The 26,066-nt window shown below is 38.7% G+C and overlaps 1 protein-coding gene across 2 annotated transcripts in view; it reads right to left on the bottom strand.

The window, feature by feature from the left end:
• Positions 1–18,641: 18,641 nt before the first annotated feature.
• WDR75 (WD repeat domain 75) overlaps positions 18,642–26,066 on the bottom strand; it is a 34,617-nt gene continuing 27,192 nt past the window's right edge. For both annotated transcript variants that reach the window (XM_055289976.2, XM_055289979.2), the window contains 7 exons: positions 25,631–25,725; positions 24,760–24,855; positions 23,961–24,130; positions 23,320–23,379; positions 19,869–20,015; positions 19,390–19,481; positions 18,642–18,985 (listed from right to left, as the gene is read on the bottom strand). In XM_055289976.2, the coding sequence (XP_055145951.1) occupies positions 18,781–18,985; positions 19,390–19,481; positions 19,869–20,015; positions 23,320–23,379; positions 23,961–24,130; positions 24,760–24,855; positions 25,631–25,725 (865 nt within the window). In that variant the 3' untranslated portion in view covers positions 18,642–18,780. The remainder of the gene's footprint in view (positions 18,986–19,389; positions 19,482–19,868; positions 20,016–23,319; positions 23,380–23,960; positions 24,131–24,759; positions 24,856–25,630; positions 25,726–26,066) is intronic.

Raw genomic sequence — 26,066 nt, 5'->3', positions numbered from 1 at the left:
GGGAAGAAATGCATCACATTAGTATAGGATATTTTGGCCTTTCTGTGGAACAATTTTTTCACAATATTTTTGTACAAGATTGTTTTGATTTTGTTTCTAAATATCGGCACTTTCATGTTTGTTTATAGCTTTGATGGATATTTGCAGTTAAAATATTACTTTCCATTTTCGTTTTTATTTTACTGAAAATATTTTCTTTGAGAGACAACTTTTCTGTGTAAATTTTACAATTAAGATTTTTGTTGATGGCATCTCATATTTGACCTTTATTTGGGTGCATTATGTATTAGTTCCTTCTCACATTGCTATAAAGAACTGCTTGAGATTGGGTAATTTATAAAGGAAAGAGTTTTAATCAACTCACAGTTCCTCAAGGCTGCAGAGGCCTTAGGAAACTTACAACCATGGTGGAAGGGGAAGGAAAGGAGAAGTGCAGAGTGAAGCGGGGAAAAGCCCCTTATAAAACCATCAGATCTCTTGAGAACTCACTATCATGAGAACAGCATAGGTGGACCACCCCCATAATCTAATCACCTCCTCTGCAAGATGTTTAAGTAAAGAGAAAACTAGAAAAATCACTTTAAGTTTTCTAGACTAGAAAACTAGAAAAATCACTTTTTCTAGTCTATTTTTTATTTCCTTGGGAATCTCTTTTATTACCAAGAATTTTAAGATTACTTATATACCCAAGACCTCTATAAATAGGCAATGTTGGAAAATCTTTGAATTCCTAGATCCACAAATGATATAGTGCTATTTTTTGTACATTAAATGAGTGCAAATTGCTAATGATTTATTTAGGAGTTTTGCATCTGTATTTATCAATGATATTACCTATGATTTTCTTTTCTTATACAATCCTTGTCCAGGTTTTGGTGTCAAAATTAGCTTTGTGAAGTAAGTCAAGTAGCTTTGTATTTGCTCATATTTGCTCTTCTTTTTAAAAATGTGTTTTAGGATAGGGGTTAACTTTTTTTGTAAGTCTGATAAAGCATAGTTACAAAACTGTCAACATATTATCAACTTTTGAGGAAGAATTTGGATTCTTTTGGCTTCTTTAATAGTTGTGGTTTATTTCAATTTTATACTTCTTCCTGAGCCAATTTTGGCAATAAGTGTCTTGGTTTTAAATTTTATCTTTTTTAAATCTAAGATTTTCAAAATGTTTGAAAAAATTAGCTCACAATAGCCCAGTATAGTAGATATAGTGAAGCATCACTCAATATCCATTTAATTTCCTTCCACTGTGCATTTCCATAGAACACAGCCTGGAAAGCTAAAGTTTGTACTTCCAAGGCGTTCTTGCAGTTACTGATCTAGATGCAAATTAGGTTTTGCCAAATAGTTGTGTAAGATGTGAGATTTGGAAGAGAAAGTGAGGCCTAGGTCACAATCTTTCGCTTCAACTGTTGCTGCGTGCCAGTGTGGTCATTGACTAGGTATTGGCTTTTCATTACATGAGCCCTTCAGTGTTCAGACACTAGTTTTATGAATGTTGGGCAGCAGATTTGACAGGGTAGTTTCCTTATCTGTAAGTGCCAAGTAAGTCTTTGTGTTCTTGAGTTAACATTTCCAATGGGGTCTTGGTGATTGCATATTTTTGTGATAGTATTAGTTGTCTATTGCTGTGTAATAAATTATGCCAAATGCTTAGCAGCTTCAAACAAACATATCCTAGGCATTTTCTGTGAGTCAGGAATCCAGAGTTGCTTAGCCTGGTGGTTTCCTCTTAGGGTTTCTCACCGAGTTGCAGGCAAGCTATCAACTAAGTCTGTAGTCATCTGAAGGCTTGACTGAGCTGGAGGATATGCTTCCAAGATGCCTTATCAGGTGGCCCTTAGTGAGAGGACTCAATTCCTCACCATGTTGGACCTTCCACAGACCTGCTTACAACATGGCAATGGGTTTCTCTCAAAGCGAGTCATCTGAGAGAGAAATCGAGGGGAGAGAGTAAGAGAGGGCTCAAGACAGAAGTAGCAGTGCCTTTTATAACCTAATCTCAGAGGTGACCTACTGTCGTTTCCGCTGTATACTGCTGTTCACACAGACCAAGTCTGGCACAGTGTGGAAGGAGACTATGCAAGGATCTGAATACTAGGAAGAGAGGATCATTGGGGACCATGTTGGAGGCTGGCTCCCGCTATAACCAGCACTGCTTCAGCACATTTAAAATATCTGCAAACTCTGGAAACTCTGGAGGGATTTGCATTTCTAACTTTTGATTTCTTTATTTCTCTCTTAGGTAGATAAACTCCAACTTTTTTTTTTTTTTTTTGAGGCAGAGTCTCCCTGTGTCACCCAGGTTGGAGTGTATTGGCGCCAATCTCAGCTCACTGCAACCTCTGCCTCCCAGGTTCAGGCAATTCTCCTGCCTCAGCCTCCCAAGTAGCTGGGATTACAAGCACATGCCACAACGCCCAGCTAGTTTTTATAATTTTAGTAGAGAAGGGTTTTCACCATGTTGGCCAGGCTGGTTTAGAACTCTTGGTCTCAAGCCATCCACCCACCTCGACTTCCCAAATTGCTAAGATTACAGGCATAAGCAGCTGCACCCAACCAAATTACTTAAAAAAAAAAAAAAAAAAGTGAGATGGGAGAATTAGAGGGTATGTGAAAGCCTGACTTTAAAAAAATCATAGAAAATGTTATGTTTGAGGCTCATGTTCTTCATGCTCAAAAAATACTTTTAATTCAACGTGGAGAGCATGCAGTTGAAGGTAGAAGGCTCTCAGAACTCTCACTCTCTGGGGTAGATACACCCAGCTCTGCACTCCTGAAGTCAGCATTAATGTGATAGCTGAAAACCTCTGCACAGGAAAGCAATTTGTCACTCTACCATTTCCTTACTTTCTCCTTTTTCTCCTGCCAATTAAGTTCCTAAGGGTTTTTTCAACCACTCTAATGTGAAGATACAATTGCATGGCTAGCCAATAATCATTCCTTTCTTGCTTGCTGTCAGGGTACCAGTTTTGTTTGGAATTAGGTGATAGATTGGATCTATGTTCCCAATCCATTCCCATTCTACAACTGAATTATACATATACACCTCTTGACATGCGACTTTGTAGCACTTTCCAATGGCGTATACAGAGTATGTCTCCTCACCCCATTTATGTTGGACTTAGCCAGGTGATTTGTCTGGCAAATGGACTGTTACTGGATATCACATGAACAGAGACTGTAAATGTATTTGTGTGCTTTTATCCGACTTCTTGCACATCTCCCATTTTCCATGAGAAGAACATGCTATGAGTGGCCAGTAGTGTCATAATGAACATATATGTGGAGTTGGCTGGGCATGGTGACTCCTGCCTGTAATCCCAGCACTTTGGGAAGCCAAGATTGGAGGATCTCTTGAGCCTAGGAGTTTGAGACCAGCCTGGGGAATAGAGTGAAACCCTGTTTCTACAAAAAGTACAAAAATTAGCCAGACATGATGGCTTGCACCTAAAGTCAAGTCCTAGCTACTTTGGAGGCTGAGATGAGAGGATTGCTTGAGCACAGGAGGTTGAGGCTGCAGTGAGCTGTGATCATGCCACTGCTCTCCAGCCTGGATGACAGAGCAAGACCATGTCTCAAAAAAATATATATATATATATGCAGGGCAGACATAAAAACATACACATCTCATACATGTCCTGGATCCAAGCCCAGTCAGTCCTGACCAAACCTAGCAGAGTCATAAATGACCTACATGTCCATAAGCGGGGAACAAGTGCTTGTTCTTATAAACCACAAAGATTTTGGGGTTTAAGAAGCACAGTATTACAGGCAGCAATCTGCCCAGCTCCAGACAATGCACTATAACCAGTCTATAATCCTGTTGTTCTTTTTCTTTTCCAGACACTTGATTTCTAGATTATCTTGGCCAAATGACTCAATCTTAGCCAATGAATATATAAAGATTCTGCTGTAGACTTCCAGAAATGCTTTTGCTTCCCTGATAAAAATCTATCAGCACTATTTTCCAACAGAATGTGGCCACTTCATGTCTCTATGTCACATTTTGGTAATTCCCACAATATTTCAAATTTTTCATTATTATATGTATTATGATGATCTGTAATCAATGATCTTTGATGCTACTGTTGTAATGTTTTTGGGTGCCATGAACCACACTTATAGAAAAAGGTGAACTTAATCGGTAAATGTGTTCTGACTAATCTACCGACCAGACATTCCCCTGTCTGTACAGGTATGTACATTTTTATTAGGTGTAATATTATTGTGCACTTAATAGGTGACAGTAGAGTTTAAACATAACTTTTATATGTACTGAGAAACCAAAAATATGTGTGACACACTTTATTGCAATAATTGATTTTATTGCAGTTGTCTGGAACTAAACCCTCAATATCTCTGAGGTATGCCTGTATAGGGTATAACCTATTGCTCCTAGGATAGAAACCTGTACAGCATGTTGCTGTACTTAATACTGTAAACAATTGTAACTCTATGCAAGGGTCTGTGATCTAAACATAGAAGAGGTATAGTTAAAATATGGTATAAAACATTAAAAATATACTTTATTTATTTATTATTTTTTTGCGATGGAGTTTTGCTCTTGTTGCCCAGGCAGGAGTGCAATGGCTTGATCTTGGTTCACGGCAACCTCCACCTCCCAGGTTCAAGTGATTCTCCTGCCTCAGCCTCCTGAGTAGCTGGGATTACAGGCATGCGCCACCTTGCCCGGGTAATTTGGTATTTTTAGTAGAGACGGAGTTTCTCCATGCTGGTCAGGCTGATCTTGAACTCCTGACCTCAGGTGATGCACCTGCCTCGGCCTCCCAAAGTACTGGGATTACAGGTGTGAGCCACCACACCTGGCTAAAAGTACATTTTTGTTAGACCAAGGTGGGAGGATCACTTGAGCCCAGGAGTTTGAGACCAGCCTGGACAACTTTAGTGAGACCCTGTCTCTACAAACAATTTTTTACAAAATTAACCAGGCCTGGTGGTGCATGCCTGGTGGTATGCCTGTAGTCCCAGCTACTTGGGAGGCTGAAGTAGTGGGATTGCTTGAGCCTGGGAGATCAAGGCTGCAATGAACCATGATCACACCCCTGCACTCCAGCCCGACAGAGTGAGACCCTGTCTCAAAATAAATAAATAAATGATAGATGATAGATAGATAGATAGATAGATGATAGATAGATAGATAGACAGACAGATAGATAAAAAAATACTACACCTGTGGATAGGGCACTTACCATGAGTGGAGCTCACCCATTGGAAGTGCTCTGAGTGCATCAGTGAGTGAGTGGTGATTGAATTCGAAGGCCTAGGACATTACTATACACTACTGTAGACTTTACAAACACTGTACACTTAGGCTACACTAAATTCAAAAATTTTATCTTTCTCAATAATAAATTAACCTTAGCTTACTGTAACTTTTTCACTTTATAAACTTTTTAATTTTTTAACTTTTTGATTTTTTGTAATAGCACAGCTTAAAATGTAAACACATGCTACAAAAATATTTCCTTTATATTCTATTTTATAAGCTGTTTTCTACTTTTAAACTTTTAAAAACTCTTTTACTTTTTTGGTTAAAAACTAAGATATAAACATACACATTAGCCTAGGCCCACATATTGATGATGGGATCACCAATATTACTGTCTTCCACCTCTACATCTTGTCCCCCTGGAAGGTCTTCAGGGACAATATCATACATGGAGTTGTCATCTCCTGTGATAACAATGCTTTCTCTTTGAATACTTCCCAAAGGACATTCCTGAGGCTTTTTTATATGAATTTTTTTTAAGTAAGTAGAAAAAGTATATTCTAAAATAACAAAAAGTACACTATAGTAAATACATAAACCAGTAATGTAGTCGTTTATTATCAAATATAATTGCTATATGTAATAATTGTATTGCTATACTTTTATATGACTGGTAGCACTGTCATATAAAAGTTTATATGATGATTCCTGGAAAATCTCTCCATGCTGTTGGAGACTGTTCGTTTTGTAAGAGCAAAATGTGGAATAAAGGCAGATTGTTTCTGTTCAAATAGGCAATCTAAGCTCTTAACAAAGCCGATCTCAAAGGAAGACATAAAGCAGACTTCCATAGTCGGAGAAAAACCTACTGTTGGTACAATGCTCCAGCAGAATTCCTCAGTGTTGGCACAGCAGCCATGGGCGGAGATGTAGCCTCCAAGCCAGCCAGAGGAACAAAGTCTGCCTGTCCAGCCAGCATATCTGCTTTAAACTGGCTGACTGACCTAACGGTGGGAATGTCAACAAGACAAACAAAGACAGAAAATGGACTCAAGAATACACCAAAAATCCTTGATGACATCTGTGCTTCTTTAGTGGAAAACAAAATGTCCTCTGATTTAGCTAAGCAGCCTCAGGGACTGATGACAAGCCAGCAGGCTGACGCTCCTCATACCTGGCTGTAAGATAATTGCCTGCTATGTTTGCAAGATCCCAACAGGAGCAATTGGAATGTGTTCAGGGAGTGATGGAAATAGGGCAGCCAGTGAGGGTTTGTGGGGTGCATCATAAATTAAATAGTGAACCTTGGAAGCCTAATCCTTCACCAAAGAGTTTGGGGATATGGAAGTCAACATAGTTAATGGCAGGACCTAATGAAATGATCACAGAAGCCACAGTAGACTTCTAGAGTGGGTTTGAAGTTATTCCAAATAGCTTTAAAATGAAAAATAATGATGTGGAAACTTAAGGACTAGCCACGAGGAGAAGATTTTAGATACATGATCCTTTCCAAGTTTGATGATCTGATTGCCAACATTCCATTGCCTGAGCACACTTGAGTACACAAAATGAGATGGCAAACTAAATTTGTTCTCTAGACTGCCAAACTACTTTGGCCAGATCTGGTTCTGAAGATATATAATGCTTACAGGCTAATTAGAGATTGGAAATATGGAGCCTCAAGTCTTTATTTAGATATATCTGGTGGAGCCAATGTTATGGTCTATGTGGAAATTTCCAAAGGATAGTGTGACCATGAAGAACTCCTTAAAACTATCCAAGATGGAATGCTGACGAACTCACAACAAACTCAAGAAAACCCAGCAGGCTGGGCGTGGTGGCTCACACCTGTAATCCCAGAACTTTGGGAGGCCAAGGTGGGTGGATGGCTGAGCCCAGGAATTCAAGACTAGTCTGGGCAAAACTCCATCGCTAACAAAAAATAACGAAATTAGCTGGGTGTGGTGGTGTGCGTCTGTGGTCCCCACTACTCGAGAGGCTGAAGCAGGAGGATGGCTTGAGCCAAGGAGGTCGAGGCTGCAGCGAGCTGTGTTTGTGCCACTGCACTCCAGCCTGAGCAACAGAGTGAGACCCTTTCTCAAAAAAAAAAAGAAAAGAAAAGAAAGAAGGAAGGAAGGAAGAAAAGAAAAGAAAGAAAAAAGAAAATCCAGCAGACCATGATCTTATTTGTGATCAGAGCTGGCATTTAGACAGATCACTAAGAAAGCATCTTCATGAAGAGTATGGAGGTCAAGGCTGAGCTATTATATAATTTCTCAGAGCAGCAGTGTTTATCACAGCAGGAACTCCACATCAGGCCCATAACTTATATAGTGGTATCAAAATGACTGAAAATTTTGTTTCTCTAGAGCATGTTAAACAATGCTCCTGGTTTACTCAGGAATTCCGTTATCTGTCACAGATTCATACCAATCGCAAAGATGTATTACAGGTGAAATATGTTATCTACCATGCATTGAAAGATGTTGCTGCTATACTAAAAACCAGTGGATCCAGTTTGGTTAAAGTCTGTCAGAGATGCCTCTACCCACACACAAATGGAAGTGAAATATTGGCAGCTACTCAAACTCTTCAGGCGAGATTCTGGTGGACTTCGAGAATCATGTTACCTCATCTTTTATTTTATTTTTCAACTGTATTGACTGGCAAGAGTACTCTGTTTAATATATATTTATGGTGTTTACAGATAATAAGTATGTATGAGTAGTAACTACAGAATATGGAGCTTTAAATTGCGACTTCTCATCTAGTGCAGAACTTTTACTAAGCTCTAAAAACAAAACTTCTTTGCAGCTCTGGAACAATACCTGCAGTTAACCCCCAGCTATTTGGTTGGACAACTGAGTCAAAATGTACTTGCAACTATTAGGAGTCACTCTGAGCAATTAATTTGAGTTGCATTTTGTTTCGTGTTTGTCTAGTAGCCCTCTCCCACTCCTTTGGAACAGGTTCAGAAGAGCAATGGAGAAAATAAACAGCCATGATGCAGTTCTTATTGTATTGCATAGGCTCGACATTGTATAGCAGAAGTCAACTACTATACAATTCTCAGAGTTAACCATTTTTAGTTAAATGGAGTTTTAATTTAAATGAAATTTTGCTAATTTTAAGGGTTAAACATTTTGCACTCAAGCGTTCGTATAATAAAGTGTTTATAAAATACCCTTGTTAAAACAAAGTGATATCGTCTTAGATTATCACACAATTAGCCCACTTACTAACATCAGTTCCTAGTATTAGAGTTGTGACATATGGTAAAAAGTGGGGCTTCAATTTATATACATATTTTTATGGCCAAAAATTCAATGCCATTCAATTCTCATACAATTTTTTAAGCTGGTCTGTTTTAAAAAGTTTTGACATCTTAATTTCCTAAGAAGTAGAATGAGAATAACAACTATTTCAATAATTAACCTTGTATTATTGACATTACTGAGGGTCTACATAGAACAAAGGAAGTGGAGAGAATTCCAGTTTTGTAGTCAAAAGGTCTGGATTAGGATTTGAATTCTATCAGTTATTCATTATTTGACTTTGGGGAAGTAACAGCTTCTGTGCTATGTAACTCTTCTCTCTATAGTTACTGAGATTGATGAGATATTCAATGCGCACTGCATTTTGTAAACTGCAGAGGAGTCTGGATAGACAAGTTTCTTTTAATAGCACATGCCCCCAGAACAGCTGGGCGCAGTGACAGTGAGGCAGCAATTTTCATGGGGTTATTTGAAGGCAGGACATCTGGTTAGAATCTTCTCTTGCTATTTAACATTAAGCCTGCCTATCTGTGATGATGGTGGGCCTACTTTGAAACTGAGGAAGGCATAGTTTCAGGTATCAGGGGCTTATAACCAATTGACCATATAGACTGTTGCAACTTAAGGATAGAAGCTGGATCTTGTGCACTTTTATGCAAAGTATAAACTCAAAAACTTGTTGAAAAAAATTGAACATTTGTATCCTAGAAATTTCTAGGCACTGCTTGGTATGATTAGGACATTGTGGTTATTTGAGGGAAAAAAAACTTCCCTGGATTTCTTAATTTCCTGTAACAAACCCTAGCCTCCTGACACTCTTCACATATCATGAGAATTAGATCTATGTCCACTTGTCTAATTAACTGCTCCAATCTGGGCTGGCCCAGTGGCTCATGCCTGTAATCCCAGCACTTTGGGAGGCCGAGGCGGGTGGATCACGAGGTCAGGGGTTTGAGACCAGCCTGGCCAACATGGTGAAACCCCGTCTCTACTAAAAATACAAAAATTAGCTGGGTGTGGTGGCACACACCTGTAGTCCCAGCTATTTGGGAGGCTGAGGCAGGAGAATCACTTGAACTCGGGAGGCAGAGGTTGCAGTGAGCCTAGACTGCACATTGCACTCCAGCCTGGTGACAGAGCAAGACTCCGTCTCAAAAAAAAAAAAAAAACAAACATAACAACAACAAAAAAACTGCTCCTATTTGAACTGATTGTGCAATTTCTCTTATATCCTTCAGAGAGCCAAATAATACAGACAAGGTCCCTGAGTTAGTCTACCTTTAGAGAACCCTGACAAATACAGTTGCTAAATTAAGCCCTGAGGGGCCAGGAAGTTGATAGTGCTGTCTCAGGATGAAACACAGGCCTGGGAGATATCTCTAGACCATAAAAGCTGAGCCGTGTGAGGCTATCTGGCCCCTGGAAACATTTTGTTTACATAAGGAGCAAGTAATCTGGGACTTCAAGCCCCAGATGACCATGAGGGCCATCCAGCAGGAAGGGATCAGAGTCAGTTCCGGGATGAGGAAGGTAATCCCGGAGATGAGCACCAGGTGAGTCCATGGACTCCTTGTCCTCCACACAGGTATTGTGTCAGGCTGTGCAGAGGCAGCCCAGCTGGCCCAGCAGTGCCACAGGGAGGGTGGTGATACAGGGTATAGGCAGCCTGCAGCTTCTTGGGCAGCACCGGCAGCAAGGCCTGCACTGCATTTGAATGGTGCTCTGTACCAGGCACATACCCACAGCCCTTTTCACACCAGCTGAGATGGCAGCAGTGCTGTTGCCCAGGCAGGCATTCACCTTCCACAGAGGAAGAGTCCAGGCTTTCATTCACCCACCTGAGCAGCTTCAGGATGATGCCTGGGATCTGCAGAGCAGCTGAGGCTGTGGTAAGATTGAGAGGAGGTACAAAGGAGACCAAACGGCCTCCAGTGGGTGGGGACGGTGGCGTAGGCAGACATCATTCAACGATGGCTCGAGGCCAGGTGGGGCAGAGACCCCCCTTCCCCCAGCCTCATCAGAATGGGAATGTTCCAGACCGGGGGTGCTGCACTTGTAGGAGGCCTGAGGGTGGTGGTGAGGAAGCCCTCTCGCTGATTTTGGGGACCACAGTGGCTAAGGAATGAGTGCTAGAGCCAAATTGAGCTGGAGCATTGGCTCATCCATTTACTAGTGCTGTGACCCTGGGCAATTCACCAAACCTTCCTGGGTCTCAGTGTCTTACTCTGCAAACTAGATATTACAAAACTGCATTTTCACATGCATCTTAAGGTGTGGACTAAATGGCACATGATGAGCTTTAGAAAGACATTTGATATTCTCATAACTATTATGTTATTATTATACCTCTTGGGCCCTTAAGAAACTTGCAGTAATCTCTGCCATAAGTTGTTCATGTCTAACCTACCCCCCGACCTCACCCCCAACATACATAAAACCAGGCTTGAGCACCACTAGAGCCGGTTCTACGTGGATGTCACTGCAGTTCTATGCCGGGAGAAGATGTCCATGCCTCCCTTTTTAGTTGTATAAAAAATTTTGTGCAACATAATAAGATTCTCTATTCTATTACCATATTCTACAATGAATTATCATCAATGCATTAATTACTCTCTTCATTACAAAAAGTATTACGTAGTACACTTGCAATCAAGGACTATCAATCAGAGTTGGAAGGCCCCTGAGGTGCCTCAGCCTCCTCTCGCTTCACTGATGAGGAAAGGGATGTCCATGGAAGTTTGAGTGTTTTTCCCAGTAAGTCAGCAGAGCCACTGTGGCTGAGGTGGGGTTGAGCTACATTTTCTTTGCACTCCAAAAGCACCCTGGGGGTAAATTCCATAACATCCTGAAGAGTAAATGTGGACCGAGTGACAGCTGTGCAAATTTCTTCTGCTGTAGATATTCTCCAAAAACAAGCAGACATTTTCAGAGTAGTCCAGTTTCCCACTAAAAGAGGAAGTTAGATGAGTCAGGAAGAAGGCAAAGGCAAATATAACACAGGAATTTCTTGTCCTTGTCTCAAGATATTCCCAATTCTGGCACATACCAACAAAGATGTGTTCTCTGAGTTGTTCAGTTTTCAGTAGCCAGTGATGCTTCTCTCTGCCCCTTTATCTAAAAGACCTGGACATATGTGGTATATCTTGTGGTGTTCAGTGTTCCCTTTAGCTTGTTTTATATAGTCAAGAGGATATTTTCTGCCAAGGTCATGAATTAGGGGGATGAGATAAGAGTGTTACACAGGTTGGACATAGCAGAGGGATGGAGTGGAATGAAGTCAGACATACTTAGTTGGCGGTTCCAAAAATCCCTTCACTGCCTAAAATTCATGAAATCCTTGCTCATGTTGCAGAATATATCACTCTTCAGTGGCTTAAGGGGGTACTTGGAGCCTGGGAAAAAGATTTGCGTATAAAGCGTTGGCCCTTCATTTCACCTTGACTGTTGAGTTTAACAAACCTAGCTGCTCTTATCTTGTTCATTCTATGGCCATCTTCATTCAACAAATAGGAGAGCTCCTTGTGTGTCCTACAGCCTGCTCCCTTATTCCATGTTTTATTAAGCCCTGTGGGGGCAGCCTACCCCGGGAGCTGTATTAAATACTTAGCTCATAGTTTCTCTGGAGATGTTGCTAATGGGAGTTCTGACTCCAAGCCTATTCTCTGGGGTAAAGTCTAAAGAGATTCAGGCAAAGGATACCTCAAGCCTTCTTTCGTTAGTGCAGGATCTTCTCTCTTATTCAGAAATGTAGTCTTTTCTCTTCTGTCCAGCACCAAGGTTGCAATTAAGTAGCAAGGCCCTACATATATTTTTGGATAGGGCTAACAGAGTTCTGGGCATTTTGGAGAATCACAATTTGAGAGTCAACAAAGGGGCTCAGAAGACCGTCTAATGAAACCCAGGCTTCGTAGAGATTAAAACCATAAGACCTCAAATAACTTAAGAGAGGTTCAAATCTAGGCAGAGGCAGAACTAGAGCCAGTAATCTTCTGACTCCTAGACCAGTGCTCTTTCTAGCAGAGACACCAAATTGAGCTGGGCTAGTGGACTCAATTTCACAACTGCAGACAGGCATTTCCGAAAGAATACGAATTTAACTTACATTCCTATGTGAGCTAGAGCATAATATCAATATTTGCATTTAAAGTGCTTGTTTTCAGAACACTTATATTCATCCTTCCGTTAAAGTAGACAACCACTGAGTAACAAGGATTATCAAAACTCAACAAAACAATGACAGGAACTGGGGCACTTTCATGTCTGATTATTGCATTTTGTGAACCAAGTGCTCTGATCTCCCAGGGAGTTTCTAAGCCAGGGGTATGTCATGCCTGAAGATGGAAAACTAAGATAGCCATCTCTCCACCTATTTATATACATGCACCAAAAACGTAATACTTGCAAGACCAGTTTCTTGGCATTTTGAGGCATGGGATGGGATGTGGGGCCTATGCTGCAATATTCTGGTATCTAAGTTTTGATGTCACAGAATATCAGAGCTGGAAGGGTCACTTTGTCTAATTCTGCAATTTAGATGAAGGAACTGAGACTCAGAGATTTCAGAGATTAAGTGGTTTGCTCATGGTTTTTGAAAAACAAAGCAATTTGAGCAACATAATCATTGACTGCATCTCTGTGCATCTGTGAGTGGTTCACTTTCATTCTAGTCTACTCACCTCCTGTTGTCATAGTATACTACTATCAAATCCCAGTTACTTTCATTTCTATTTTGTTTTAATCTCAAAGGTATTCATCAGGAATAAATAAGCTACCTGGGATCCAAAATCCTTCCCAGGTCTTTTCCCATTTCTATGAAGATTGTGTGGTGACAGAATTATGACTTTGGTGTCTTAAGGTGATTTTGTCATTTTTGTTGCTATCGAGAAACACAACTAACAGAGGAAGCACAATTTCTAGAAGTAGTAGGTCAGATAGAGCAGCTTCAAAGAAAAATTGGTGCTATTTACAAGATTTAGTTAGTTTTAACCAGATAGTTATGTTAACAGGTTTCTGTTAAAGGCTCCATTATAGTCATAGTACAAAGAACTGAAATTATTTAAAACACATTATCGACAACATTTCAACATATTCTATCATTTCTATATTGGGTGCTAGTCTATGATAGGAGAAAAAAACCAAAGAGGAATATTGTTTCAGCACATTAACAACGAAGCTATTTTAATCAATATGCATTCAATCAGTAGACTTTTCATTAAAATTTCATATATACTCGTGTATAATCTTGTACAATATTCAAAATTTATACACATTTTCTATGTGTGCAATATAATCATATTAGTCAGGTAAACAAAACCATTTGCATGGGCAAGAGCACATTTTACTGATGAGGGGATTTAAGCTCAGACAGTTTAAAGGATTATAGCCAGGTCACAGAGCTAGCTAGCTCATTTACAGCTGAGATTAGCTCTAGATCTGGGCTATTTTGATTCTTATCATAATTCCTCCCCAATTATAGATCCCTCTGTAATGCTAATTAGCTGCTTTAAGTGTCTGGTAGACAATATGTTATTCTAGAAGTGCATAAGATTTGGGATTTGATAGGCAGAGGTCCTGTTTTAGCCCCACCTGATAGCTCAGTGACCTAAATAGGATTTACTTAATCTCTCTGAAACCAGTTTCCTCATATGTTAAATTGGGGTAACACCTGACACATGATTATAGACAAAGTATGATGTGTGTGAAATGCATAGCACATAGTTGGTGATTAACATGCGGTCCATTCCCCAGTGAAGTTGAGATTATATATTTCCTGAATTATAGGCTATGCCTTTCATTATGGACATACCAGCGAGAGCACCAAGCGTAGCAGTTCATGTCTTGATAGATAAATGAAATGAACAATGAGGAAGGATAGAAGGTGAATAGTCTTTATGGATTCATCTTCTATGACCGGACCAGTTTCCAGTAGGAAAGGAACTGAGGGACAGCATTATAGAACAGCTAGATGAAAGTCCAGGTTTTAAGAAATCAAGCAGCCATTTCCCTATTATTTGTATAGTATTCTTTGAAAAAAGAACTGTTAATATTGAAGGAGGAATTAAAATAATCTTCCCTGGCAACATTTTGGTGTAAGAGTGATCAAAGTTTTAGAAAAAGTAATTAAGTCCACACTTACACAGTGACTTTTCAGGTTATATAGTAACCACTATTTTAAAAAGACATGTCTTGAATTTAAGTAATTTGATATGAAAGTATAAAATCTTTCATGTACAACTGCAAAAAATAAATATTTCTTGCACTTGGAAGTACCACGCCAGTGTCTGCATAGGGCAAAATAATAATAAAATTTATTTGTAATTATGTTAATATGCCCCACTCTCCTAAAGGAAGAGGGAGAAGATGAAAAGATCAAAATTAATGTTGACACAATCTTTCTTGTTTTACTTAAAATTTCCAAGTAAATCTGATCAAGCTTCCAGATTTGTGCTGTCCAAAACCACAGCCACTAGGTGCAGGTAGCTAATTGAGTACTGGCAATGTGGCTAGTTCAAATGGAAATGTGCTCTAAGTATAAAATATACACTGAGTTTTGAAGGTAGTATGGAAAACAACATAAAATATCCCAATAAATCATTTGAAACTTGGTTATAGGTTGAAATGTTTTAGATACATGGAATTTAATAAAACATATCATTTATTGTAGGGTTTTAGAAAATGTATCATTAACATTAATTTCATTTGGTTATTTTTACTTTTTTATTGTAACTATTAGAGAATTTAAAGTTATACATAGGACTTGCATTATAGTTCTATTGCATAGTGCTACTCTAGATACAACTACCAATATACAGAGGGTCATGTTAAAAGCCATGAAAGCAATCTGCAAAATCAGTGAGGAACTCACAGGGCAAACCTGATTTTTTTCAACAAATTGTGTACAGAAAGAAATAAGAAAAAAAGAGAAAAAAAGAGGCAAAGAAGAAAATATAAACTGAGACTTGAGAGGTCTACTTCAATGGCAGTCTGAGATCCATGGACCTGCTCCTCAGAACAACTGTAATCAGTAAAAGTTACTTTAAAAACCCTAGCCATTTAAAGTCTCCAGAAATTGGCTGGGCGCAGTGGCTGAGGCCTGTAATCCCAGCACTTTGGGAGGCCCAGGTGGGCGGATCACTTGAGGTTAGGAGTTCGACACCAGCCTTGCCAACATGGTGAAACCCCATCTCTACTAAAAATACAAAATTAGCCGGGTGTGGTGGCTGGTGCCTGTAGTCCCAGATACTCGGGAGACTGAGGCAGAAGAATCGCTTGAACCTGGGAGGCGGAGGTGGCAGGGAGCCGAGATTGAGCCACTGTACTCCAGCCTGGGCAACAGAGGGAGACTCTGTCTCAAAAATAAATAAATAAAGTCTTCAGAAATTGTTTTAAGGGTATATAGCAAATGAAGAAACATTTATTCAAGAAATTCTAATAAATCTTGGTGGCAAGAACAGTGACACTCAAGTCACAAAGCTCTCCTTCCTCCTCAACTCAGCCAGCATGATAGAAACTCCATTCTGGGCAGCCGTGGCCAAAAAGACAGAGCGGCTTCCTCTCCCCTCAGCTGTGAGCATTTCTCACTGCCTCCAACTCTGTTGCAGAGACTAAATTCCAGGCCAGAGGTTGGAATCTCTCTTCCTTCACCAAGCCCCTACTCACAGAGTGGAGCCTCTACTCCAAGGATGGTAGGCTAAGAATACAGGAGCTCTGATCGCCACTGCCCCAGCTTGCTTGTAGGCTACTGCCTCTGCCCAGTTTGTAAAGCAGAGGTGTCACTCTTGAGAGAACTGGGCCTTTGTGCTTACCCATGGTTCTGGAGCAGTGGCTCAGAGATCTTGCCCAGGGGCAAGAGGCAATCCATAAGAATAGAGTTCTGACATAAGCCTCAAAAACAATGGGGATTTTGGTGTAAGCAATTAAGAGGAGGCTGGTAGCTCCATTAGAACAAGCTAAACTATAAACCAGCTAGTTTACCAGAAACAAAGAAAACAAGGAAAGAGACAGCTAAAATGGGTCCTCCTGGGATCAGAACAAACCTCAAAGACTGGCCTCAAAAACGAACACTGCATTTTGATGGCAGTGAAAATACTCGTGTAATACTATACTGATGGATACATATTATTATATGTTGCATAAACCCATAGAATTACACCAAGACTGAACCCTAATTCAAATTAGACTTTGGGTGATTATGATGAGTTGAGGTAGGTTCTTCGATTGTAACACTCTGCTGCACCAGAGATATTGATAATGGGGTAGGCTATTGCATGCGTTGGGAAAGAGGATATATGGGAAATCTCCGTACTTTCAATTTTCTTGACCTAAAACTACTCTAAAAAAGTAGACTTAAAACAACAAAAGCACCCCTGAAAGGGATCTCAATTTTTTTTTTTTTTAATTTCCACCTTCCATCCCACCACCAGTGGAAGGGGACTCAATTTAATGGATGACTGTGGGGCAATTTATGTGCCATAATGTAAATAATGTAAAATGCTGCAGTTGATATGTAAGGTCTGGTGGTTCTTCAAAAGGTTAAACATAGTTACCAAATAACCCAGTAATTCCACTCATAGGTATACTCACAAAAGTGAAAATAAAAAGGAATGGAGTACTGATATATCTACAACATGGATGCTAAATGAAAGCAGCCAGTTACAAAAGATCACATATTGTATGAGTCCATTTACATGAAATGCCCAGAATAGGCAAATTTACAGAGATAGGATGAGTTGTTGTTGCATTGTTGGTGAGGTGAGGGAGGTTGAGGGAAATGGCTAGTTTTGGGGTGATGAAAATGTTCTAAAATTGATTGTGGTGATGGTGTGCAACCCTGAATGTATTAAAACCCACTAAATTATCCTCTTTAAATGCATGAATTGTATGGTTTGTGAGTTACATCTCAAATCTCAATGTAGCTTATTTTTAAAAAATGTAGCCAAGGTCGGAGGATCACTTGAGGCCAAAGAGTTCGAGACCAGCCTGGGTAACATAGCAAGACATCTCTACAAAAAATTTAAAAAATAGCCAGGTGTGGTGGTGAGTGCCTGTAGTCTCAGCTACTTAGGAGTCTGAGGTGGGGGTTGGGGACTTGAAAAAAAAAAAATGTTAAGATTTTACATAAATAGTGATTTAAAAACACTTTGTCTGTTTAGGATGCTACCTACAAACCGGCTTATAAACAGAAACTTATGTCTCAGTTCCAGAAGTCAGAAAGTCTAACAAAAAGGCACCAGATTTGCTGTTTGGTGAGGCCCCACTTAATAATTCACAGATAGTTTTCTTCTTGCTGTATCCCCACATGTTCAAGGGGCAAAGAAGCTCTCCAGGATCTCTTTTATAACAGCATTTATCCTATTCACAAAGGCTCCAGTCTCATGACCTAATGATCTCCCAAAGGCCCCATCTCCAAATACCACACCGAGGATTAGATTCCAACATTTGAATTTTAGGGGGGCACAACAAACATCTGGTCTATAGCACAAACTAAAAAGCCATTTGCAGCAATTTTTGTGAACATTCATTGAGATGTGCTCTTACAAACGCTTTGTTTTTGTGCTAACTTCTAAATATAAATTTTACAAAAGTACATTAGGGAAGTGGAAAACTCAAAATGCTAGGTGGTTAAGATGTAGCAGCTTCACTGCTTTAACATAAAACAGGGGACCTGGATCATTTTCTACTAGCAACGGGACTTTGGGTCAGATGATCTGAATTCAGAATTTTAGGCAGCCCATATTATTATGTAATATCCTCAGTGAGGTTTGTGGAACACCACATAATCAACTCGTCTCTAAATTTCTCTGTGAGAAATAAATACACTAAGAGGAATAAATCAGGACTAAAGAAACCTCACTCCAGCTCAGGTCACATTTGGCCACCAAATGAATTTCAGTGTTAAACTTAAAACAATTATGTCAACAAAGCCTTTTAATTTTCAAAATTTTTTGTATCTCCAAACCGCAGCTAAGGGGACATATGCTGTACAGTTCAAGTCTCAGTTCTGCTGTATCACCTGTGAAGAAAATACCTACTTGTTTTATAAGGCTGATGTGTGACTCAAAATAAAAAAATGAGATGATGTGGTATATCAATGATCCAGTAACTGTAAAGCATGATGCAAATACATGTTCATATTATCAGTTTTTTAAAAAAGCAAAGCTTGTTAATATTTATTATCTTATTTTTAGAACAGAAATAACATTAAAATAGATGTTTTTGGAATATCAACATACAATCAAAAACACAAAGTCCAAGGATCCTCCCCATCTCCAAGGCCTAAAGGGCAGCTATCCAGCTGTAGTCTATTTTCCTAAATTTTCTCAGTTCTTTTTCTTCAAATTTTGACAACTGATGTATAATGTCTTCTCCTAAACCCGTGTTACTTGTATCCTGGACCTTTTCGGTAAAATCATTTTCTTCCTCTGAATCTTCACTTTCTTTTTCTTCTTCCATATCTACATCTTCAGGAATTTCCTTGGTACTTTAACAATAACAGAATAAAATATAAACACTATTAAATGTTTCTAAACAGTAACTTTCTAATTTGACACCTATGTAGAAATATAATCATACAAAGTAAATGAAGAATTTTGTTACTAAGTACACTTTAAAAATTATGGGTTATTTATAAAAGAGCAGGTGAATTTACAAAAATGTAATTTTAAATTATGTACCAAGCCCTTAAAACACACACATAAAAGATCTTTTTTGAAACTTATTTTCAATGTATTTTACTTGACTTAATAATCCTATAGCCTTTAAATCTATTTTAAAGCTTATGAAATAAAAACAAATACGGTGGAAGAATACTCTAAAAAAGGATAAACACAAACGATCCTGTTTCCCAAAAGAGAGTATCTAAACCTGTCTTAAGAACTGCTTTACCTCTTAGTCTCTTTACACAGCAGCAAGGAATTTACAAACATGGAGCACAGGAAAGCAGCAGATGGCAGGACATGGGCTGGAGTGTGAAGAAGCTGGAGTCAAACAGAAAACAGGGTTGCAATTAAAAAGCTTATCCTCCACCGCAGTCTGTTCCTACAGTGTCCTCACGGAGTCCCTTTTATTGTAAATGCCAAGAGTGAAACATGAAAAGGCTTTCCCTATACAAAAGCCAAACCAAAGAAAAATACATTTCTACCTTCCTACATTTATGCCAACAACCACCCCATCCCTACCCCTGGTCCAGGACAAAACAATCCCAGATCACAAGGTTAAGTTATTCAGTTTGTTGTTAGTTATTTAGTTTGGGTATTAAAGTTGTACAGCAAACAAATTACAGATTGACTGTGTCAAAACTCCAATTTCAGGTGCTTTAAGTGCATTTAATCTGCTTCACATGGTTTGTTTTCATAATTACTTACCTCACTAATTGCGGGTATGTTTTCTGTTAAGGGTAGTTGTACCAGCTCATTCTCTAAAGTTTCATTTGGTTTTTCATCCTGCTGTTGCCTGTGTTTTCCCAATATGAAATAAAATGGGGTTGTGGGAAGACTTTCTTCTGCTAGCAGCTATAAGGATTTAAGACAAAGAGAAATTATTTCAGAAAAAAGAAAGAACTGTGTTTGACTTAACAGTAAGTACTACAGAATCATAAAAAGTCTAGGATGAAAGGAATTTTACAAATTATCCAGCTAGTATGATTCTCTCATTTCACAGAGAAAGCAGCTGAGGCCTAGCATCCCACTTATGAGAAGAGCTAACAGTGGACACTTAGATGACAGAATAATACATGCATTTACCACTGCTTCTTCACCAAATCCCACAAAAATGACAGCAAAAGGGTTTTCAAAGAGCACATACTCACAATGATAGAAAATGAGGGAAAAGGCCTTAACAGTAACATGTTGGAAGCTGGAGAGCAGGCTGAAGGATGGTATTGAACTTAGTAGACCTGAGAAAGCACAATTCTAAGCTGGCTGTAGGGAAAGCCAAGAGGCATCCCAGTTCATACTACAGAATCCTGCAAATGCTCAGGAGTTGGTAATAATAGTAACTCTGGATGTGGGGTGAAAATGGGACTAGACAAACCAGATGGGCTGGTGGAAAGTCTATTTAGAAAGCACCCCACAGCTCCTCCTCAGCCCCAGCAGAGGGCTCTACATCTTTAGGCTAGGTATGGATAGCGGTGGTGGTGGTGGTGGTATCTTCATATCTAGGCAGTTGTACTTCATGTAGGGGGTTCTCAGAACACTGACAGGTAGGTCTGAATCCTTTAGGCAAGAACGCATAAGAATTTTATATGGTTAATTTGACCAGCCTAAGTAAGACCTAAAGATACAGCTGACCTTGGAAAAACAAGAGTTCGAATAACACGTCTATGTGGAGTTTCTTCTATTTCTGCCAGACCTGAGATGGCAAGATCAACCCCTTCTCTTCCTTACCTACTCTATGTGAAGATGAGGATGAAGACCTTTGTGATGATCTATTTCCACTTAATGAATAAATATATTTTTCTCTTCCTTATAATTTTTTTTTTTTTTTTGAGATGGAGTCTTGTTCTGTCACCCAGGCTGGAGTGCAGTGGTGTGACCCAGGCTCACCGCAACCTCCACCTCCTAGGTTCAAGTGATTCTCCTGCCGCAGCCCCCGAGTAGGTGGGATTACAGGCGTGCACCAACATGCTTGGCTAATGTTTGTATTTTTAGTAAAGATGGGGTTTTGCCATGTTGGCCAGGCTGGTCTCGAACTCCTGACCTCAAGTGATCTACCTGCCTTGGCCTCCCAAAGTGTGGGATTACAGGCAAGAACCACTGTGCCCGGCCTCCTTATGATTTTCTTAACTTTTTTTTTTCTCCACCTTACTTTATTGTAAGAATACAGTATATAATACATATAATACAAATAACTGTTATCAGTAAGGCTTCAGGTTAAGTTTCGGGAAGTCAAAAGTTATATATAGGTTTTCAATCTCTACATCGTTCAAGGTCAATTGTAATGACATTTGAGATTGTCTCAATAAATTAGCTCAGACAGTGGAAGCCAGGGGATAAGTTCTGCACAGGCAGAGAACTTCCAAGTGGCTTTTTAACCCACTTTCAAATCCAGAGACAGCCAAGAATCATTAGACTCTGATGAAAACCTCTAGATGAAAGGCAGCAACCAAGACAAACCAAAAACAAAAACAAAAATTTGATGGAAACAGACCATGAAAAAGAAAAAAAGATTTGATGATAAAGATGAGGAAATCTTCCAGAAAACAAACAAAAAATAGGCAAAACAATAAGAATAATAGAGAATCATTCTAGAAAGTCCAGCACTAAATAATAGGAGTTCTAGAAAAAGAATAGAGAAAGAAGTAATTAGCTCCTCCTTAGTTCTCTACTCAAAACTCTCCAAGGGGCCCTATATGTAACTCAGAGAAAAAGTCAGAATCTTTTCAATAAGGCCTACCTAGACTTCCCCGTTTAAAATTACAAGCTGTATCCCATGCATGCCATCTTTTCGTCTATCCTCCACCGCACCACAATTCTTACCACCTTCTCTACTCCATATTTTACTTAACGCATGTTGTTTACTGTCTCTATCTTCTGGTGGACTGTGAACACTGTGAGTTTAGAGACTTGACTACTTTTCTCACTACTGTATCCCAAGTGTCTACAATGGTCCCTGGCATACAGTAAATAATTAACAAAAATTATTGAATTAATCCAATGAGTATTAAAGGAAAATAAACAAGCCAAGTTACTGATAAAGGAACAAGAATAAGAATGGTATTGGACTTCTAGTAATACTGGAAATTATAAAATAATAGGACAATAATGTCAAAGTTCTGAGAGAATGATTTTCAACCTACAACTTTATAATAATCAAGTGAAAGAGAATAAAAACATTTCCAAACATGCAAGGTCTTAAATTGACCTCCAATGCACTAAAAGAATGCTTCACCAAAACAGGGGGGTGACCAAAGAAAGAGAAAAACTACGCCACTAATAGAGTAGAGGTCAAACAAATCCCCAAAATGATGGTGAATATAGATCCTAGGATGACTACTGTGTAGCAGGTTTCCAGGGCAATCAGTCCAGACTGAAGACAGTCAGAAGGCTCTTGGAAATAATCCTTTATGACTTGAAAGAATACCTAACATATCTGAAAACACTGAGAGAAGACTTACACAACTTGAGCAGAATTTGGGGTTGAATTACATGAGAATAGAAAACTAAGCAAATGAAAAAACAAGGCAATCATTAACTCCAGAGAAAATAAAAACTTGGTCACAAAAGGAAAAACAATCTGCCTATTACTACATGGCTTGGCTATGAATTGTGTTAACACAGCTATGACAATGACTACTGAACTAAACAATTTAACATTTACCCATATGGGGAAAATTGGGGGACAAGTAGGGAAAGTGTGTGTTGTGTATATGCAGGGAGTGCTGATGTGAAAAACGGCTAAAAATTCAGCTTCAATAGATCAGAGTTAACAGATAATACCTAAATCTGAAAAACCTATAATTAGAAATACAAACATTTCTTAGAGATTTCTTAGAGATCCAGAGTTAAATAAAAACTTCAGCTAAAAGATTTGAGAGTGATTGTGGGTAATGGTAGTGGTGTTGGAGAAGTTTTTTCTGAAGAGCCTTGTAAAAATATTTGACTGTTTAAATCAGAAGCATATATTACTGGTATTATAAATTAAAATAATTTTAAAAGAGCACTAAAACTTTCAAGAGACACATATCAGTTTATAAGTATATGGCTTTTAATTCTTTTTTAGGGCCAAGTGAAATATTTTTTTCATAGCTGACTTCTAAAAGGTAATTGTATCCTTTTAGGGAGGCAATGCATCCTGCTATGAATGGCTAAAACATACCTGTTTGCTTGTTGGTGTGAGTTTTTCTTCTGGAGACTTTGTACTGAATGTCAATAAACTCTGAAAAGAGAGAATTAATGATGCAAAAGACAAACTGTAGAGTGCAAATCTAAACAAGGTGTTACAGGGTGTTAAAAAATGAGAAGGTCAAATTTTTCCTTTTGATATATATATCTGACAATGGAAAAGGAATAAATGATTTAAACCTATTTAATAACCACTATGAGAGTTACAAGATTATGTCTGAGAGATACTTAAGAAATGGTAATGAATAAAAAATGTAACTGACAGACCAAACTCAAGCCACCATTTTAAAAACTGCAAATCAAACACTGAAAAAAAAAAGAAAAAAGAAAAAAGAAAAAAGAATCATGCAATTTGAAGTATTTTAGTTGTCTTCTGCTTTTTTGCTGTCACAGAGCTAATGCAAGCAATACCTAAGGAACCTCAAAGGTGTGGGGTAAAACGGTAATACATTTACATTAATAATACTGCTGTACTGAGCACATTAGGTAATTTTTTGGGAAATAATCCTTTAATGAAGCTATTTCACCTAGAAACAAACTCACACCAATAGTCATGGCCTATTAGTCTAAAATTCCATGTACAAAGTGATTGCCTTTTTTGAGGGAGGCAGTTACCTGTGATTTTGTTAGGAAGTAAAACTGGGATCTATTTAGCCACTGGTAAGCTTCTGAGGTGAAGGATTCAGGGACATCTCGTGGAACAAACACTCCCCACTGGACTTCCTCTCTGGAGATACCCTTTTGAATATACAATGGCCTTGGCTCACTAGGTTTAAATACAAACACTAGAGGGAAAAAACAAAAAGACAATAACATTTAGCCTGAAAAGGTTAGTTCTAGCCTCAGACTGGCAGATCACACTAATCCTGGGACTCACCCCATTGAGTAACTGGCCCAAGTCATGACTGTTTTAGGCTTTGATTCAAGAGGTATCTACTGTGTGCCTACTATGGGCCAGGCAGGTTAGGAATGAGGGCTATGAGGATGAAAAAGAGAAACAATTCCTGCTCCAGAGGCCAGGGCCTACTGCAGAAGACAGAAACCAAAATATTATTACAGTAGTATTTTGTCTGTAAGTACTAGAAATGAGGTATGTAGAAACTACTTCAAGAACATAGAGGATGACCAATTAAAGCTTCTCGGGGCAGTTGGAAATATGTCAAAGTGGTGAAATCTCTTGAATTTTAAAGACTGAGTACGAATTGGCTTGTGGAAAAATAAGAAACATATTGGAGCTCTCCTAGAACTAAGTATGGACGCACACAATGACAAAGTGTTGGAGCAAAGAAGGGCCGTGCCTCAAGCAAAATGGCTTCCAATTAACATCTGATTTGAAGGCCAGTTTGACTCAAATTATATTAAGAAAACATAGGTCATAGATGTTCTCTTACTACAAAGTGTGGTTTGTACTTACAGTCTGAACCCACTGAAGACTGAGAGATTGCAGCAATATTCTCTGAATTAGGATCAGGTTCCATAACTCTAACATTTAATTTTGCATTCCACTCCACTGAGGGGAAAAAAAAAGGTGATTCACTTCTAAGGAAAGATTTACCAAAAGCTTTAAAAAACTTCTCTTATTCTTAGGAAGAGGAATCTTATGCTTCCAACTAACACACAATGGAGACACACCGAAATGATCTGTAGAAGGCTGCACTAAAGTGACAGGCCGAAAGAAAAACATACTGGAACTGTAGCGCTCCTTGTACAAACTATGAAAAGATTATTATTTCATTGAAATTTATGTCTAGCGCTTTTCTGATGCTGCTAAATGTGGACAGTATGTTAACCAGAGTTAACTGTACAGAATACTGAAAAAAGTTACCATACACATTCATTAATAAGCAACTACCATGCCTTCCAAACATACACTCAGATGGGTAAAATGCCACTAAGTTCACATTTGTTAGGACTGTGATAGACTACATTTGAATTTAAGCTGTCAGGGATCATGCAGATTAGTAAGCATTAAAAATGAGCAGAAAACATTATTCAAATTGTTATGAGGATGGGGAATATGGAAGGCATCAGAAAGTCACACACACTGAAAACAGTAGAAAAAGGTAAGGATAATGGAAGCTGACTTACCAACAATTACGCAGTTAATAAATAATGTCTATTACAGGTCCAGTATTCCAAATTTTGGTGGCATCATATGTCATGTAAAAAACTGACTATTCCAAGTACAGACCTGATGATATGATCCCTAAGTCCTTAAATGCCAAAGTTTAATGTCAACTCCCTATGCGCTTTGCCAGATCACTTTAGAGTAAAAAATATCTTACATGCACAGCTCAGCAGATTCCAACAGCAAAGAATGCCATTTTCAGTAGCACCAAGTAGATACTTTGAACATGTCAATCTCCCAAAGCAAAGATGCCTAGATTAAAACCACAAGGAAGTTATCAACAGTCAGTTCTAGCAAATTCAGTTACAAAGAACTGCAGGCTTCCAGTGACTGTATTAGGTCTATGTAATGCAGATTTTTATATAGACACATATGTTTTTGTTTATAATTATCCTGAAGAAAAAAGTGTCTAAGGAGTACAAAAGGAAGGGTTTATTTAGCTATTTCTTTAGGAAAACAGATCGGATGACCAATTCTTTAACACACTGTGCAGTATACCAATTAACATGCAACAGAGAAAAGATACATGAAATGTACAGTCATCTGACAAAAATCCTATTTACCAAGAAGAAGAAAACTTGCAATTTCAATTG

The sequence above is a fragment of the Symphalangus syndactylus genome, chromosome 8 (assembly GCF_028878055.3).
Source record: "Symphalangus syndactylus isolate Jambi chromosome 8, NHGRI_mSymSyn1-v2.1_pri, whole genome shotgun sequence".
NCBI lineage: Eukaryota > Metazoa > Chordata > Mammalia > Primates > Hylobatidae > Symphalangus > Symphalangus syndactylus.
Note: the sequence above shows the minus strand (reverse complement) of the source record. Positions and strands in the feature narration are given on the sequence as shown.